At 36.7% G+C, this 20,248-nt stretch overlaps 1 protein-coding gene across 4 annotated transcripts in view; it reads left to right on the top strand.

Annotated features, from left to right (window-relative positions):
- grsm (probable aminopeptidase NPEPL1 granny smith protein) overlaps positions 1–20,248 on the top strand; it is a 171,817-nt gene that overhangs the window by 29,957 nt on the left and 121,612 nt on the right. For all 4 annotated transcript variants that reach the window (XM_090376850.1, XM_090376847.1, XM_090376848.1 and 1 more), the window contains exon 4: positions 5,735–5,998. In XM_090376850.1, the coding sequence (XP_090232976.1) occupies positions 5,735–5,998 (264 nt within the window). The remainder of the gene's footprint in view (positions 1–5,734; positions 5,999–20,248) is intronic.

Consider the following 20,248-nt stretch of genomic DNA (forward strand, 5'->3'; position numbering starts at 1 on the left):
GTGTCTTCGCCAGGATGCTTCCTTTTCACACCTTTTAAGTATTTTACTAATTTTTAGGGAATAAAACGCAATTACAAAACGAGGAGGCACGCTTAATACACATAAACAAAGCAGTGCGCGTATAGCAACTGAATAAACAACACCGTAAAGGCCGAGATACACTATTAACACCCCACATTTTACTAAAGCACATTTCTGGGGGTTACTACCATAAAACAGTAAAAACAATTTCCAGTTGCGTTTCTGCTAGTGGAATCTGTTATAAACTGGTAGTAAACTCCATCTAATTGCATTTGCGATTACATATGTATATCGATAGCTGGAATTGTGTTGGTTTTTACGTTATTATGGTGAAATCTGTTTCCCCTTCACTGATATAAAACACATAAATACATTTTCAGAATCTTCTTCATTCCTATCGTGTTGCGTTCAGTTGGGGTGATTTCGCGTTCGACTGCCATTTCTTGTAAACACAAAGGCGAATCGTGCATAAGTGAATTCGGTTCGTGTTATATAAGATAACGTTCCCCTATTTATAAATCGTGTATGATTGAATTCGTGTAATGTAAACACGTGTTATACGAGGATCGACTGTATTTAGATTTAGACCTGTGGGATATATATATATATATATATATATATATATATAAAACATTGTGCAAGAGAAAAGTAAGGGAGGAAGGCAGAAGACTAGAGGGTAGAAAACAGAAGAAAGAGGCCGACAGGGAAGACGGCCCCTGATGACAGTGTGGCATGCCCAGTGCCTTACCAGAGAGAAGAGTGGGGTGGCGGGTGGACGAAAACCCACCTCCCCACACAAAAAAAATCATTGTGTAAGAGAAAAATAGGGGAGAGGTGAAAGGACAGATGGTAGGAAACAGAAGAAAGAAGCAAAAAAAAAAGAGAGAGAGAGAGAGAGAGAGAGAGACCCTGCAAGTGTAGGGTAGGTACAGCTAGCACGGGCCAGTCAGTTGGAGCCGACAACTTGGTGGAAATCCAGCAGTGTGAGTGCTGCTATGGTGGATGGGTCATGTTCATGAAGGTCTAGTCCAGGTGTTGTCATTGGGACTCCATTTGATGAGTCTGTGTCGCATCCTAACTGAAGGCTGGTCCAGTAGTCCATGATAACGAATAGTGGGGTGGTCAAAACCAGGAGTCCAAGGTATGATGGACAAGTCGAGGGATCGATGGTAGGTCTCTTCTTGATGAGATGTGTCACGTCTGGTCGGGAGAAGTTGGTCCAGGAATCAATGATGAGGAATTTGTCAAGGTATGTGTGGACCCTGTCTTTGCTTGTACTGCTAGTATTGTCCCAACTAAGTGGGGAGACCAGTGACTACTTGAGATGTGAGGGATCAAGTTGGGTTCTGTACTCCGGATGGTTTGTTGGTCAAGTCTTGTGTAAGTTGGTCCAAGGCATTAGCATCCATGGCTCAATGATGCGCAGCAACAATTGGCAGTCATGGTTGTTATGACCTATTGATTCGGATACTAAGGTTGTGGTAGCGCTTTCTGCCTGGTAAATAGGTCCATTGCAAATTGAGTCAGGGCTCGGTAAGTTTCTTCATTCTGTAGGGTGAGGTGTTCTTGATTTTGGTAGTTGAAGCGTAGTTTCGTTATTAGGATCCTCCTGAAGTCCTCATAGATTTCACAGCTATGGGCAAGGTGCTCCCACGTCTGAACCTCTCCACAGTGGTAGCGGGGTGAGTCTGAAATTCTGAAGTCATGTAGTTTTTTCTGGAAGGAGCCATGTCCAGTGAGGAGGTAGATAGCATAGAGTCCCAGTGAAAACCAGACAGGTGTGAGTGCGGAAAGGTCAGGGAATGACCACTGCATATCCCTGGAGCAATATGGCCTTATGCTAATAGTTTTTGGTTTTTAGGAGCATTAGTTGCTAATGCTCCTAAAAACCAAATAACAAACAAACAGGTGTGAGGGGGTAGGAGGCCCTGACATCTGGGAGGAATCTTTTGGTGACAGCACCTTTAGTTGAGGTCTGCCATCTTTCTTGCCAAGTGTCTGTTAGATGTTCATTAAGTCTCTTCTTTTCAGCGTTTCTATTATTTGCTGGGTCAGTGGTGAAACCTGCGCAGGTAACTGCTCTTCCTTGGGCTATTTGATAGAGCAACCCATGACGAACAATCTCCAGGTCCAGTGGAAGAGATCCAGTGAGGACCTGAGGGTGTGGTTATCTTCCAAATCACAGCCTCACAAAATGTACTACTTGTTTGATGTTTTGCAGATCTATCTGGAACAGGACATGATACAGCCAGTGTTTAATTTTCATCTGGTGTTATGAAAATGGATAATTTGAATAAATTTAAGGATGCTTGACAAATTATGGAGAAATAAGGTTGTTGCGTGTTTTTTTTTTTTTTTTGCTTATTGTATAAGCTTGCATCATTTGCTACTAAAAAAGTTGTCATTCAAGTCTGTATTTATATTATCGAAATTAGTTTAAATTGCAAATTTTATTAGGATCAATGGATTGCAAACCTTTCTCTCTCTCTCTCTCTCTCTCTTTTAGAAAATTAGAGTAAACAATAGAAAAAGGTGTGTGTTTTTTTTTTTTTTTTTTACTTAATGGAAAAAAAACAAACTTTTTTATCCAAATCAGTAATAAAATGAAAACAGGAGCTAAATGAAAACAGGAGCTAGCCTCACTATCTTCAGTAATATAAAGTGGGAGATATAAACTCTTGCAGTCATTGTTTTAACTTTGAAGATTGAAAAAAAGAAAGAAAAAAACAGTATAATCACACTGATTACCTTCTATGTCTATTAATTATTACTGTTATTATGCAATTTAATTCTTTAAAAAATGAATTAAACCATCTAGTGGTTACCATGGCATAATTTCTACATCAAAAATAGAAAACTTAGAAATGTGAATATCTGTTAGAATTACAATAGTGTGAATTTTAATATCCTCAATTTATTCCAGTTTGATTTGCATAATTATTTTTTGATTTTCAATAGTGTGAATTTTAATATCCTCAATTTATTCACTTTTGATTTGAAAAGTATAATGCTTAAGAACTTCTTTAGAACAAGAACAGAACATCAAATTTTTTAAGGGAATCAGGAGCAATCATCAATACATAATTAATTTTTTTTCTCACTCACTCACTCAATAACTCTCATAAGATTCTCACTCACTCAATAACTGTCTCATAAGATTCTTCTTTAAGTGTCATTGGCAGCAAGCAAATACCAAGTTTCTTTGTCTCTTGCATCAAGAATTGTTTTCTTGGTATTAAGTCCAGTCTAGTCTCTCAAGTTATCCATCTGTCTTCTCTTTCTTCTTCCTCTCTCTGGATCCTGTTATCTTGTCCTCCAATACAATCTGTGATATTTCATAGTTCTCTCATCTCAGGATGTGCTTGCAGTATATTCATTTGAATCTCATGATTTTCTTAGGGCCCCCACATGTCAAATGCCTCCAATCTTATTGTCATTTCTTTGTAAATTATCCAGGTTTCCCCCTTCACATAGGTATAGCCTAAACATAGTGTTCCAAAGACTATTGATTCTTAATTCCAGAAAAATGATTCTTACTTCCAAATTCACCTTGCCCTCTTATGGGATGTTTCTCATTTAGTTGAATTTGTGTTTACTTTTCCTGGTGTGATTTCTTTAGTTTGTTGTCTGGATAGAATGACTTGACTAGATAGCAAAAGTTGTCCTGTTCCATATTTCCATTTCTGCAGAGAAAGGAGAATGTTATTTTTTTGTTTCTTGTTGTATGTAATTTTTGGCTTCTGTTGTTAATTGTAAGGCCTGTTTTTTCCCTTTTGGATTCTGTTCTGCTCGCCAGTAGTTGAAGTTCTCTTTATCAGGTGGCAGTGATAACTGGCAGCTATATCTCAAGTTGTTTATTTTTGTTCCATTTCTTTCATCTCATTAAATGCATCCTGTATTATTTTTTTCTGCGTATAAATTATGCAGAATTGGTGGTAGGATGCAGTGTTATCCCATACCTTTCCTAACCTTAATACAATTCATTTTACACATTTTCCATGCTAACTTTAGTTTTCTTATTTTTTTGTAAGGATTCTTATATTCCTTATAAACCTTATAGGAGGTTTATAAAAAATGTTCTTGTTATACTCTGGCACAACCACTAGGTCAGTGGAGCTTACAATAAATCATCAGTAGAAAAGTTAATCATATTTAGTAGTCACAGACTTGAACCCTGATCCACTCAAAAGTGGTACTGCACTCTCGCTCCTGACCACTCAGCTACATCAGGCCTAAGGAATATAATGATCATTACAGAAAGAAAAATTATTTATAATTTAGCATTGAGAAGAATATGAACAACAAATGAGTTGACTAAGGTTTCTGAAAAGTTTCCCCATGCAAGTCATCTACTAAGTGCGATGTTGTTCTCTGGAGGATTATGAAATTGCAAGGAAATTTTTTTTTTAAATTGTATGTGAAAATTGGAGTTCAGTGAGAATAATGAATAAGAGGAAAGCACATTGTATTACACTTATACTGAGTGGACAGAAATAATGGGATACCTATCTAGTAACGGATAGGCCCACCTTTTGTCCGGATAAGGGCAGTCACACAGCAAGGCATTGAGTCCACTAGTTCACAAAAGAATTCCACGGGTATTTCCATCCATGTTTGCTGCACTGCTGTCCATAATTCTGTTGCATTCGTGGGTGGAGGATCCAAAGCTTTCTACAGCATTCTAAAGATGCTCCACTGGGTTCATGAGCAAGGAGGCCATTCTTAAAATCTGTGGAATGCTCTTCGAACCATGTTCTAGTCACCACAGCACTCTGGGGAGGTGCATTGTCTTGCTGGAAGAGTTCATTGCTCTGTGGGTGCACAATGACCATGAAGGGATGCAGATGGTCTGTAAGGATGGACACACAACCTGGACCATTCATAGATACATCTAGATGTGCCAGAGGTCCCAACGTGGGCCTGTTGAACACTCCCCAGACCATTACAGACCATCTATCTGCCCGAACAGTTCCTTGTTGGCATGACGGGTGCACTGTTTCATGCAGTTTCTGCCAGATACACACCCTCCCATCCACTCGAAATAACTGGAAAGACTTTGAAAGTTTTTTCCAAAAACTTTCAAAGTCTGTTAACTCATGATGTTTATCCATACTGTCATCGAATTACCGTCTACATGGATGCAGTGTACCTATATACCTGCCAAGCAGTGTGTTCGTCCACTAGTGAGAAGAGTGACAGCATCGCTGCTTAGGAACCAGCTATCCCATGAATTCTGTCCTTTCAGTGTACTTAAGCCGACCGGGCTAGCCGGGTGGGTAAAGTGCTTGCCTGGCAACCCAAAGGTCGCGGGTTCGATTCCCGCCTCGGGCTTGGATCAAAGTACTGCAAAAAACCTTGGGAGGTGCATTATGGCCACAGAAGCCTATGCGCCAACAACTACCAAAAAAAAAAAAAAGTGTACTTAAAGGAGCCGATATTGTTTTGGTAGAAGGTGGCTGGAATTTGTGTTTTCTCAAGTCATAAAAAGGTTAGTGCAGGAATGCCTTTTATAGTTATGCTACTAATAACACAGATACTTTATTGTTATAATTTAGCTATAATATGAAGTTATTTATATTTATTTTTCTCTTTTTGGATTATTTATATTATTTATTTGTATTAGTCACTTATGTAACATAATTTGTAAGAAGTTGCATAAATAGTGATACAATAAGTTGTCAGTTTTTTTGTTTTTTTTTTTCTCTCCACTTAGCTGGTTTGTGAATGGAATGATGTATTTGCTTCTGCTTCTGCTGTTGCCCGTGCCTTCCCTCAGTATACACGCAAATCTAATCCTAACTCTGTGCCCCATACTGTTACAGTTGAATTTTTATTATTAAATTGTGGCAGTGAGGGTAGTACTAACCTATCATCTAGTGAAGTTCTTTGCCTGACTACAGCAGCTGAAGGTGTGCAGCTGGCTGCACGCATAGTCGATGCTCCATGTAACGAAATGAATACAAATATGTTTTTGCAGGTAAAGCAATTATTTTTATTGTTCAATAATTTAATGATATTAAATAAGTTTACTATGGGGCCAAAGAATTTTGTATTTTTGTTAATTAAATGCATTTCATCAATTAATATAAAAAATTTACAGAAAGTTTTAAGAACAGAAATGCAAAAAAAAATTCTTGTGCTCTTCACTATTAAATTAAGTAGCTATCAAATACTGGGATACTTTTTTTATGAAAATAATGACAAATATTTTATTTAAATATTTATATTACTTGACTGAATAATTAGAATCTTACTTTCTTATATTTTATTTCATTTTGATGTCTTTCTATTTATTCTTTTAGCTTTCCCCTCCCCACATGCATTTAACATAGGTAGAATCTTAATTTATAATTTTTTTTTCCAGGTTACTATTAACATATCATCAGGTTGAGATATAATGTGCTAATTAAATGTGTTAGAAGACAGACCTCTTCAGTTCAAAAGCCTATATTTAATGATTTGAGCATTTCTTATTTTGTTCGTGCTGTAGATGATAGTTAATAATAAGTTATGTTAAAATTAACTTAATGAATTAAGTGATCAGTTGGTTAAACACCCTACCATCCAAGTAAATTAGCCATATGTTAATCAGGATATTTTGAGGAAGCTTGATTACCCAGCATCTTAAGGCAGTTGTGCGGTTTGGAATAAAAAGACATGGTGTATGTCCAGTGATATTACTTTGTGCATGTCTGTTTTAAAATGCATATGAAATTGTCAACACTTCAAAGCTTTCCCAATGAAGAAAATTTTCGTGGTTATTTGATTGTCACTTGCAGTCAGTGACTCTATTGCAGGCACCAGTAAAGGCAGTAAATTGAGCATTTGCTTTTTTTTGTTATGAATAGATAAAGATGATATTACCTACTCCATTAAAATTAAAGTTTGTCCCGTTTTAGAATTAAAAGTACTAAAAGGAGCAAGAATAAAATAGAAGCAAGAATTTTTTGTATTTTTATTTCTATATAGAGCAGATTAAATTTATATTTTAATTTAGCACGTTGTCATGGTTGTTTGGTCTACATAATCTTTACCTATACAAGTTTTTGGTAAATTATATTAAATGGGAATTTGAACAAACTCTGCATTCTAGGCTGAACATTTTTATTCAGAATTTGAAAAAGTATAATTTACAAAAGCCTTATCAATAACTAATTCATTTTCTTCTTCAGCAGCAGAAATAAAATTTTTTTTTTTTTTTTTTTTTTTAGTTTAAAGTTAATTTGTTTTTAAGTTCATTTTATTTCAGCTGCTGAAGAAGAAAAATGTAATTTATATTACACACTAAGCAAAATATGACAAGCAGTAAAATACACACTACCTGCAGAGGTAGGAGAGGAACACAAACACTTGCCCACCTAAATTCTTACCTAAATAACAAAAGTGACTTTTCTTTTGTTAAAATCATTTCTTCCTTAGTCAATAGGCACATATTCCTCTTCTGTTCAGCAGGTAATGTGAAATCTTGAAATTTCAGCAAAAGCTCTTGAAGCAAAGTAACCTGTGCAATTGGAATTCCAGGTTGAGATTCTGTTCTGCATTTTATACGCTTTTTAGCTATATGATGTGTAAAAGTTGTAGGCTATTCTCCCTACCTATTGCCTGATGAACTTTCATGACATTTGAAGCACCGAATTTAAGTTTTTATATTTACAAGGATAATTAGTTAATTTTACTTATTTATTTATTATTATTTTATTTTATTTTTTTTCAGAGTGGGTTCAATATAGTTGTATCATCTAAATTGCATTCTCATCACTGGGTGTGATGCTTCATGATTTTGCTGCCTGAGGTGTCAGCATTACATTAGTCAACATAGTGAAAATGGCATTGATACATTGTGAGTTAAAGCACTGTCCAAGTACAGTGGAATCTCATTAGTATGTTTATGCTTAGCATGTTTTCCTGAATGGTATGATGATTTTCAGAAGTCCCGTTCTCATTCCTTTTAACTATACAGTAGTTACAAAGGTTCCATTTACCGCATTTATTCTTGCTTAGGACTCTTAAATTTCCACCACATATAGGATTTTATTTTATCCAATCATTTTGTTGCTTACAGGTTAATAAAGCCCACTTGCTAAAGCCCGTGAGCAGAGATTCTTGACAGTTGTGCTAACATCCAGCTGGTTGTTGTTATTTTTTTTGTTTGTTATTTGGTTTTTAGGAGCATTAGCAACTAAGGCCATATTGCTCTGGGATATGCGGTGGTCATTCCCTGACCTTTCCGCATCCTCCGTATTTGGTGGTGACGGGCTCGAACCCCAGTCTAATCAAGAAGCGTGTGCTACGCACTGCTGCTCCTTCCCACCTGGCTACTGAGGTGGCATCCAGCTGGTACCGAGTGGCTGGCTATCATTTATCAGTCATCCCAACAGCAATCACTGGCAATAAGTCTGAATGACATGCTAAGGTTTCTTTTTCAAATAAGTGCACTGAAGGAAGAAACCATGGCTTGCAATCTCACCTTTGTTCTAAGCCAGTTGCCAGAATCCTTTCTTGTGATTTTGTGTCAAGAGTGTGGAGAAGTGGGTGTTTAGCTGTGCAGAGAGAAGCAAATAAGATATAAATTACTGAAACACTGCAAATCATACAAGAAGTAGACTATAATCCTCACATGAAACATGTGCTGATGCTGAACTTGACTACACTCAGTATGATAGGTCTAATTGGGAGAAATTTAAAATTGAGAAAGGAGTACAAGGAGACACAATATCTCCGAAGTTGTTTACTGCTGCCCTTGAGGAAGCTTTTAGAAGATTGACTCATTTCTGCGACCAGTCTAATGTGAATGGCGAGTACCTAAACCATTTATGATTTGCAGATGATGTTGTGGTCATAAGCCACGATCCCAAAGAATTAGAGGAAAATCTTAATCAGTTATGCATTGTTAGTAAGGATTTTGGACTAAAGATGAATATGGCTAAAACAAAAGTAATGATGAACAAGTATGTCATAGAAAGGGATATAATTGATTGAAGGAGCAGTAATTGAAAAGGTAGAGTCATATACTTATCTGGGACAATTCATTGGCTGTAATAATGATAAATGGCTGGAAGTCAAGAGAAGAATAAATTTTGGATGGATAGCATTCAGGAAATATAGTCACATACTGAGGAGCAATATCCCAATTTGTCTGAAGCGTATAATAATGAACCAACGTATACTACTCACCATGACTTATGAAAGTGAAACTTGGGCACTCACCAAAAGAATGGAAGAGAAGCTGAGAACTACCCAGCGAAGAATGGAATGAATTATATTGGGAATCAGACTGTTAGATAAGAAGAGAAACACATGGATTAGGCAGCAAACTCAAGTAAAGGACATTCTTATCAAAACTAAAGAACTAAAATGGTCTTGGGCAGGACACATAGCTCGAAGACATGATGACAGATGGACTAAGAGAATAACAGAATGGTACCCAAGAGGAGCTAGAAAAAAACCTGGAAGACAACGATGGAGATGAACAGATGAAATTCGTGAGTTTGTGGGTAGTAAATGGATGGCCAGTGCTCAAAACAGAAGGAACTGGAAAGTTGCTGGAGAGACCTTCATCCTGCAGTGGATTGAAAATGGCTGATGATGAAGAATTGGGAGAAAATGCATGTGTGAAGGAGACAACATCCAGAGCTTGAAGAAGTGTTTCAAGCATGTACACTGAGTGGACAGAAATCATGGGATACCTACCTAATAATGGGTAGGCTCACCTTTTGTCCGGATAAGGCCAGTCACATGGCAAGGCATTGAGTTCATTAGTTCACAAAAGAATCCATGCTTGCTGAGCTGTTATCCATTATTCTGTTGCATTCCTGGGTGGAGGAGCCAAAGCTTGACTGGAGCTTTCCACAGCATTCTAAAGCTGCTCCACAGTGTTCATGTCCGGTGAACAGGGAGGCCATTCCATGGTGGTAAAATCTGTGGAATGCTCTTCGAACATGTTCTAGTCACCGCAGCACTATGGGGAGGCACATTGTCCTGCTGGAAGAGTCCATTGCCCTGTGGGTGTACAATGACCCTGAAGGGATGCAGTTGGTCTGCAAGGATGGACACAATCTGGACCTTTCAGAGATGCGTCGAGGCGTACCAGAGGTGCCCAATATTTCCCCCAGACCATTACCATCTGTCCACCTGCCTGAACAGTTCCTTGTTGGCATGACGGTTGCATAGCTTCATGCAGTATCCACCAGTTATGCACCCTCCCGTCCACTCGAAATAACTGGAAATGGTACTCATCGGACCAGTAGACTTGTCTCCAATCCGGCAAAGTCCAGTTGAGGTGTAGAGCCTGTGTTGTGGTGTCAGCAATGGGACTCTTGTGGGTCAGCGACTCCCATAACCTATTGCAGCTAATGATCGCCTGATGGTCTTGGTGGAGACGTTTCTGGCATCTCTCGCGTTGAAGTCGGCAGTGATTTGTGCCACTGTTGCTCTCCCGGTGGCTAAAACAATTGAACACAGACGTTGAAAGCCAAGTTCATCCACCACATTTCTCCGCCTATAGGGCTGTACACGATGAGATGTTATTCCAGAAATGGCATATTTCCGATACACTCTTGATACTGTTGAACAAGGATAGTGCAATTTCTGTATCACCTCCACAATAGTGACCCATGCATCAGGTACCATCATCCCTCTTTCAAAGTCTGTTAACTCGTGATGTTTATCCATACTGACATTGAATTACCATCTACATCAGTGTTCTCCTCAGAAATTTTTGTCAGCCGGGTGGGGAAGTGTAATGCTTTGCAGAATTATAAAATTTTCTGTTATTTATAAATGTGACTTAAGCAATCCAGAGCAAAAATTAATTGCATAATTTAACGTTATATGCTCCGGTCGCATTGATCTGGATCGCATAGTATGTTCAAATTAATATTGATCGAAATCAGCCAGCAGGTCTTGATCATACTGCAAGAATTGCTTAAATTTGAGCTGAGTGGTCAGTTAAATTCACCGGGCGGTGCGCCAATTTGATAGATTCTGGGGAGAACACTATACATGAATGCAGAGATACAGTATACCTATATTCCTATCAAGCAGTGCATTCGTCCACTAGTGAGAGGGGTAACAGCATCGTGTTGCCCAGGAACCAGGTATCCCACGAATTCTGTCTACATGCATCTAACATACCAGTGACTGCATGGTTCGGTCAAAGGCAGCCAATTCAGCCCAAAAGATGGGGGCTGATAGAAAGATCTAAGAAGTGACACAATCTTGTGTGCTGTTTTGTGCATGGTAAAGGTTCTAGCATGAGTGTAGAGAAAGGGAATACGTGGGGAAAAATATTCTTGAAGAATATTATCCCAAAAATGTTTTAATGCAGACAAGATGGGTCTGTTTTCTCACCTCTGTCGATAGAGAAAAAATATGAAATTGTGAAATGCTTTAAGAGAAATGAAAGACCATGTGATATTGCACGTGTTACAGACCTAAATGAGCTAACGCCGAGAATTACAAAGAATGCAGAGAAAATAAAAACAACTTTCATAGCAGGAACAACTCAAAGTGTAATTAAAATCCGTTAGATTAAGACACAAAGAATTGGAAGAGATGGAATGGCTGTCATCTGTTTGGATAGAAAATCAAACAAAAAAACAAGTTTGCTTATGACAGAAGCTACAGCATTAGCAATATTTTATTACGTAATAGTCGTAATAAAATACTTATGTATTTTATTACGTATTAATAAAATACTTACGTATTTTATTACAGTTATTTATTGTGTTTGGTAATGTTTTGGTTACAAATATGTGTTCAATCTTGGTCGGCACCTAACCCTATTTTTCCCATAGGGCCTGTTGTTTATATTGCACGATTTTGCATTGCACGAGGGTTTCTAGGAACACAACTATCGTGCTATACGAGGACTGACTGTATGCGTACTTTCCTTGCACTCATCACTTAAACACTAAGGCATAGATGACATTACCCATTTTTGAATCTTCTGTTCAAGCATTACATGTCAAAATGGGTTCAAAGAAAAAAAAAATTTTACTCTTGTTATCTTCATAAACAATGTGCATACCATCTCTCTGACACCTCATACCTGCAGTATTTAAAGGTAGTGTTCTTCCCAGCCAATTGTATGAGTCACCTTAAACCTCTTGATCAAGAGAAAATTCAGTGTGTGAAGCAAACTTCTAGAAAGAAAAGAGGCTGGCATTTATACACACCACACAGAAGAAAATTTCGATATTGGATGTGCTGCACTTTTTAAAATTTCTATGCTACCAGTGAGTTCTGTCAACACAAATACTATAAGGAACTGTTTCAACAAAATGGCCTTTTGTCCTTTGTTTCCTATGACTCCACTGATAGTGGATATGAACAACCACATAATAAAATCAGATGAATGGCAGTGGGTTGCTGGGAATGATGTTAGTTTTGATGATTATGTCAAGTGTGATGACAGTGTCATTGTCTCCTAGCCTTTGTTCTTAGAAGAAATGGAGTAGCACTAAACAGAAAGAGGCATTGACAATGGCAGTGATGAAAAAGAACAAGTGCCTTCACCAGTTCCAGTGCTGTAGAAGCCATGAATGTTGTGTGGTGTTATATCTACAATTTTGATGTTGATGAGGATGTCATTAATGTTGCCAAAAATGGACACTATTAAGCCAGAACAATAAGAAACAAAGCATTATAATTATGTTTGTTAAATAAATAAGTTTTTTTAACTCTCGTGAGAGTTAAAAAAAAAAAAACGTATTTATTTGTTTAACAAACGTTTTTTAAAAAAACTCATGTTTTTTTCTCAGTAGAATGTTTTTTTCAGTTCCCTGAAAAAACGTACTACCGGGATTCTACTCAATCTAGTTTCTCACTACAGCAAGTATTTCACAATCAGCATTCACTGGCAGGTGAAAGCAGTGTATCAGTCGGCATTCAGGAAACCCATAGTGAAAACATGCTCACTCTTCCTGCTTTGTGCAGTTTAACCACTGCATGATTAATTTGCATGACTTGGTCAACCACATGCCATTCACAAATCTCAACTGTGTGCCAATAATTCTTTTTTTTTTCTCTTTTATGAAAACCCCAAACACGAGAGGTATTACAACTATAGTAGCGAGTACTGTGCATAGGTTGAAAAGATGAAAGAAGTTATATTGCCTACCTCAGGAAACAGTTGTAACCTGCTTTCCACTTTGCAGGAAAAAATGAAAAACTATTTTGACCATCCTTGAATATAAAGTGTGTGTGTGTGTGTGTGTGAGTGAATGAGATGGGGGTAACTGATTGTGACTATTTGCAGTGTTAAGGAGAAATAGATGAAATTTGTGGGAACATAAATTTTCTGTTTATACTCCAGTATGATAACCAAGTCAGTAGAGTTTACAATAAATCGTCAATACAAATATTTATCGTATTTAGTAGTCACGGGCTTGAATCCCAGTCCACTCAAGGAGCGTGTGCTATGCACTCTCACTCCTGACCACTGGGCTACATCAGGCCGTACTACTGTGATATGAAGGTGAAGAATTCATATGCAGTATTCTGGCAGTGAGTTAGGTGCATCATTTACCTCTTTTTATGAAAACCCCAAGCAAGAGAGGTATTACAAGTGGAACTGAACCAATCAAAAAAAAACACTCACTTGCTCTCTCGTGTTGGGCCACTATTTGCATGGTGGCCCAACATGGTATTATTCACCTAGGCATTGATGTCTGAGGACATCCTTAGGGATCTGCAAGGGCTTTCCACAGTGCCGGAATAGATGTATGGTTGTGTCCATACATCTCACTTCCTTGAATTGAGGTCAGGCTAATTTGGAGGCCAATCAAAATGGATGACATCTTCATTGTGTTCCTTGAATCACTTGTACACACACAGTACTTGCTCGATGACAAGACACATTATCATCTTGGAGGCTGCTGTTTTGGTCTGGAAAAAATGCAATATGGCAGGGTGCACGTGGGCTCTTAAGAGCTGCCAGTAGACGTCACCAATGAAACGTTGTCCCATATGCACCAGGGATCCTAGTTCTTACAAGCAAAATGTGCCCCATATTAAGCAACCACCACCTGCCTGGATTATGCGCAATGGGTCCATGGACATGTGTTGCTTGCACTACACACAGACATCAGTAAGTGTGTTGCACCAGGTATTTGGATTCATCTGACCAGCACACTCATTTCCAGTTCTACAGTGTCCAACTAGCGTGTTGTTGACACAACAGCATTCACTGTTGACTATGATCAGCAGTGCAGTAAGAAGATGTCTCTTGGGTCATCTGCTATGGAACCCTATACATCTAATTTATTATTCTTGCACTCCCCATATTGTATTGAAATGTCAACTGTCGCACAGTGACCTGCCATTGAACATGTACAGTGCACTGCACCCATCGCACACCATGAACATCCTTGTAATCCTTTACAGTTCTGTCTAGCGGGAGGTGGTTTGACCTGTTCAACAACATTCTTTGTACACCTTAAATATACTGGGCCATGAGCAACCAATGTGCTGCCCTTTGAATTTTCTCAAGCTGTCCGCCTCAATTAGTCATAGAGGTAACTTAACTCAATGAATGATAGCTTTCTGACTATAGGAAGAACGTTCTACAATTCAGTGTCTGTAACTCCTTCCTTATGTTGAAATTTTGCCTCTAGTTCTGTCATCATTTATTATTGAAAATTTCTCCTTCATTCAATTTACTATACACTGTAAAGTGCCTAATAATCAAGCTCTAGAACCCAAAAATTCAGTCTCTCTTCGTATGGGCATAATTTTTGTTAATTTCACTATGATTGCTATTTGTCTGTTTTTAGATCTTTTCAAGAAGCATGGTCTGTTTTTTTTTAGACACGGTATTCCTTAGATATTCCTTCAAAAAAATATCAGAGCAGGAGTTAGTCTTAATACTGATCCCCAAGAGACCCTCCCGCTTTTAACCATAATCCATTCTGAAAAGTAACCGTTAATCATAATCCTTAGCCATCCCATAATCTGTACAAGGATTTTACCCATGATCCCACTGTTATAGTTTATGTAGCTTACATTTGGAATTTAGCAGAGTCCAAATAAACAATATCAAAGTTATTTTCAGCATCCAACTTATGAGTGACACTGTCTTAATAATTTATTAGGTTAGTTAACAAGGTTTTCTCTTTCTCTACAGAACTGCTGTGTTGACTTCTCCATTCCATGAGAATCAATCCTGATTCCATTTGGCATTCTTGAAAATTTCTTAATTTTCATGATTTTTTCTACCTATTTAGTAATACTATCTAGTTTGTGACGTTAAAATACTTGTTAATAATCACAGCAATTATTTCTTTAAAAAAAATTCATTTATTGCATTTAGACCAAGCCATGAGCAGGGTTGTACATGCAAAATCTGTGTAATGCAGTTTGATTTTGGAATTGACTTTAGGACAATTAGGCAATTTAACAGCTAAGAAAAACAGTACCACCCCTGATTATGGTCACTCCCTTCCCGTCATCATAGTACAAACTGTAATGGATTTAGAAGGTATTTCTTGTTTAATTTTCAGAACTATGAAGGTAGTTTTTGGTTAATTTTTTAATTTAAAATAAATGTCTTCTAGTTATCAGTATACAATCATCATCGGGTGCCACTTATGTAATGAATTTGGGTAACCAAATGTCTGCAAGCCTTTGTATATTCTATACTCCATTTGAGATCAACATGCAATCAGTGTGCAAGTATATACCTTAACAGAAACGAGTAAGAAACTTAAAATAAAACTCATATTTGAATTTAAAATACACAAAAATTAAATATTTCGATAATTATTTATTATGGTTGAGATAGTTGCCATATCAAGGCCAGTAGAATCTTTACTTGCTGAGAAAAATGTTGCCTTATTTTCACTCTGTGAATCATCCAAATTATCTTCATGGAACTATAGTAGAATTTTGTTAATACAAAATCATGTTTATACAAAATTTCTCCTTGAAAACTAAATTATGTTAATTTGTATATTTAATACAAAGTTTGTTACAATCCTAATTAATTAAAGTATAATATATTCCCCCCCCCCCCAAAAAAAAATTACATACACACTTGCTGTTCAAAGGAGCCTTGCAATGATGGAAAATTAAGTCAAGCAAGCATTGCTGTTCTGTTATGCTGCAAAATAGATGTCAATACAAAACTGCACCTACTTGTGATTGGAAAATTTTCAAAGCCAAGGTGTTTTATGATTAACCAACTTCCATGTGATTATGAATTTAATAAAAGTTTTCTTGGCTTGCAGTAAAATTTTTTTCAGTCTTCATTATTGAAAGCAGATAGAGGAATAACCTCAGAAGAAAGGAATGTTTGTAGATTGTCATACAGTGCATTTTGCTGACACATTTAAGCTGAAGAACATACCTTCTGATACCACCAGTTTCATGTAGCAACTGGATTATGGCATTATAAATAATACCTTAACCTCAAGAGAGCATATAAAGCCTTCTATGTAAGGTACTTGATCCTCATCCTAGGAAGAGAAAAGAATTTATAGCTAAATTGGAATATCTTTGATGCTATTCATAATGTTATTTCTTGGGACAGCATTGCATAAACTTCTTCATAAAAAATGGCTTTGGTGAAAATATCACTGAAAAACATGGTGGTCCAGCAAATGAATGTGATAGGATGGGATCTTGAAGGAGAATATGGATTTTTTTGAAGAATTGATTAAGCTGGATGATGATGTTGTTTCTACAGAAATGAACTTGGTGTCAGCAGAAGAGCTGCTGACCACCAAGCAAAATGAAGTTTTTGTTACCAGTGACAAAAGTGAAAGTTAAAATAATGTTCACTCTACTTAAGAATGCATGTAAAACAGACCATTCTAATGAAATTGGATTCTTTCTTTTAATTAATTTATTAAAGAGTTAATTAATTTCATATTTTCTTTAATATTAATACCATGATTAAAGTTTACGTGTACTACGTATATATTTTTGTTTAGTTATGTTGTTTCTTTTCTCATGGCCTCTCTTATAAACAAAACAAAATTTAAACAAATTTATAATTATTATTATTGTTAGACAGAGGTAAGTTAATATTAATAAATATGTACACTGAAAATGATAAAGTTTGACAATTTTGGTGGACCTCATTATTACAAAACCTGAAAATTTAGGTCCCCTGAACTTTGTGTTAATAGGAATCACTTGTATAATCACAAGATATAAAACAGATTCCAGAAAATATAGTCACAGATTTAAAGAGAGGGAGGGATGCCATCTGTGAAAAGCAAAGGGAAGTTTTAACTCATTTTGCTTATGACCACACTTAGGAACAAATGCAAATCCGGTTAACAGCGATCAGAGGGAAATGATCAGAATCATGCAAAAGAAAGACATTATGCAAAAATGATTGGTATTGTATCCTTCAAAAAAGCATGAAATTCATGATTCCTTACTTTCATTTTTGGTGATTTCTGATGATCTGACTGGAGATATTGAATCCATTGACCATAAGAAAGTGAACAAAAGCAGAATATATATATATATATATATAGAGAGAGAGAGAGAGAGAGAAAACTGTGGCATACAAATCCATTTTGCGAAAATGAGTTATGGAATATGTTGTAAAAGCAGTCGCAAATGATGCAAGGAAGCATGTTCACATAGTGTAAGCAAAAGGAAAAACACCTGTTCATCCACTCTAACAGTTTGCTGCCTAAGTTTTCCTTAAATTTATTAAAACCACCCATTTCTACAATACCAGATGGAAGTTTGTTCTAACACTCAATCATTCTCTGGATGAATAGCAAATTTTCACATATCTATCATGCACACATCCTTTTTCAATTTATATTTATATCTTCTTATCTGTGTCATCCAAGAAAAAATAAAGATACCTTCAGCATTTAGTTTACTCAATCCATTTAGAATCTTAAGCATTCAGTCAGGTCTCATTACAGGTACCTAGTTTCTAGGCACTATAATTTGCAGAAGTGAAGTTTTTTTTTATGAGTACCCTTTTTTGCCCCTGTTTAATCTTGTTACTCTTCTCTACACCCATTCCAACAGATCCTCATTCTTCCTAAAATGAGACTTCCAGACCTGTAGGCAGTACTCAGGGTGTGGCCTATACAACAGGATAATAATCTCCTTGTCTCTGCTGGAAAAATTCTCTATATCATAGACAGAACACCAATGAGCTGTCCTAGTAGCATGTCTACACTGTTCAGAGAACTTAATGTCAGATTGTACAATTATCACTAGGTCTTTTTCATTTTCCACCACCTTAAGTGAGGTGCCACTCAAATATATTATTCTAGGATTACCGCTACCTATTTGAGGTTTTTAAGCCTATTTTAACAGACATATAAGTTAGTGCAAATGCATCATGTCTGTATACAGTAAATAAACCGAGTTGTTATAGTGGCATCATTTCATTACATCTCATATTGTGAATGCCTGCACGAGTTGCTTATTTGAATAAGTAATGCTTCCCTGATAGAGAAAACTATTGTTACTTATTCTCATTGAATAGATACCCTGATGGTATAACATTTGACAACCCAGTTGTGAAATTAAGTTCAAAATATGAGAGATGTCAAATGGTGTTTAATACTTAATAAAAGTTCAGGGCAAAAGCCTCAGACTTTGGAAAATTTACAGACATATAAGTTAGCGCAATTGCATCATGTCTATATGCAGGTAAACTATTTAGGGTACCTACCTACCCATTGTTGAATGAAGGAGAAAATAGCCCTAAAACAGCTGTCTGGGTGGTGGTATCCACTGTGAATAAGTAACGATAGTTTTATCTATTGGGGAAGCATTACTTATTTGAAGTATAACTGAATGGGCAACTCACTGTGAAGGCATTAATGAAATGGCATGTGAAGGCTGAGATGAAATGAAGTGATGCTACTATGATAACTTTGGCTTACTATTTATAGACATGATACATGTGCACTAACTTATGTCTGAGGCTGTTGCCTTGAATTTTTTTTAAGCATTAGCCTATTTTAACCTATATGTTTTAAAAATGAAAGAAATTATCAAAAATTGGAATCTTCAGAAATGAGAGTGTAAGAAAAATAAATGGAACTAACAAATGAAAGTTTGCAAGACCATAATACAAATTAATAAATAAGAAAAAATCTTGGGGGTAACTAACATCCAAGCAAAAGTAAGTCAGGCAAATTTAAGATAGTAAGGACACAAAAAAGTATGGAAGAAGAGAGTCTAGCTTAGTAGTTATTCAAAACAAAACTGAATGGTAACAGGCCTAGAGGCAGAACAAAAAGAATGTGGATCAATGATATGAAGCAAGTATTACAGGAAAGTGGGTTTGTCTGGCTAACACTCAAGATCTGACAGAAAAAGGATAGCACAAAAAATCTCAATGACGATTCATTAAGATAAAAATTTGCTTTTCTGAGTTCCATATGGAATGTAACCTCTTATTATAACATTGTACTTAGAGGAAAAAATCATTTGGCTTGCATGCATTATAGTCAAAACAGAGGCATACAGTCATGATATTTTTTATCTGCTTATGCATTCATATACTTCATGTTTGATATGGAATTCCTGCTGAAATTCTATGAACTTAATTGCTTGATTACAAGAGTAAACCTGTCAACCATAATAAATTTCTAATATAATTCACAAAGGACATTACAGTATGATTCATGCAAGGTATATTTTGTAAGGAAAACACTATTACTGGGATCCATAGAAAAATTGTAACAGATCTTTCCCTGGATCCCAATCTGTTCTGTACAGCTTTTGGATATCCTGCTGGTTATTGATCTGAAGATATAGTCCAGTAAGAATACAGAAATGTGACCAAATTGTACAGGGTTATTCAAAATGAAGTCCGGGGTTTCAAACAATTCCTGTACACACATGAGCAGACATAGGAAGAAAGAAATATTTCCAGACTGCAAGTATAGTAATGAAGTTTTTTTACATACCTCATAAATGTTCAATATGAGAGTCTTTAGTGATCCGGCAGACATCAACTTGGAAAAGGAATTCTTCCCACACACGGCTTAGTAAGTCGGGAGTGATGCTGTCAGTGATGATCCGAGGTTTTGGTAATCCGATCTTTCAGTTCTGGTATAGTTGCAGGTAAGGGAGGCACAAAAACATTATCCTTTACGAAACCCCACAGGAAGAAATCGCAGTAAAAGCTTTCTCATTACATTCCGAAGCCATGTCACAACAGAGCAGAACTGGCGTCACAGGAAAACGAATGACTGCACGGCGGTATGCGTCCATTGCCATCCGGTAGTTAGCC

Source organism: Mastigoproctus giganteus, chromosome 7 (genome assembly GCF_048544385.1).
Source record: "Mastigoproctus giganteus isolate SK-2022 chromosome 7, ASM4854438v1, whole genome shotgun sequence".
NCBI classification, from domain to species: domain Eukaryota; kingdom Metazoa; phylum Arthropoda; class Arachnida; order Uropygi; family Thelyphonidae; genus Mastigoproctus; species Mastigoproctus giganteus.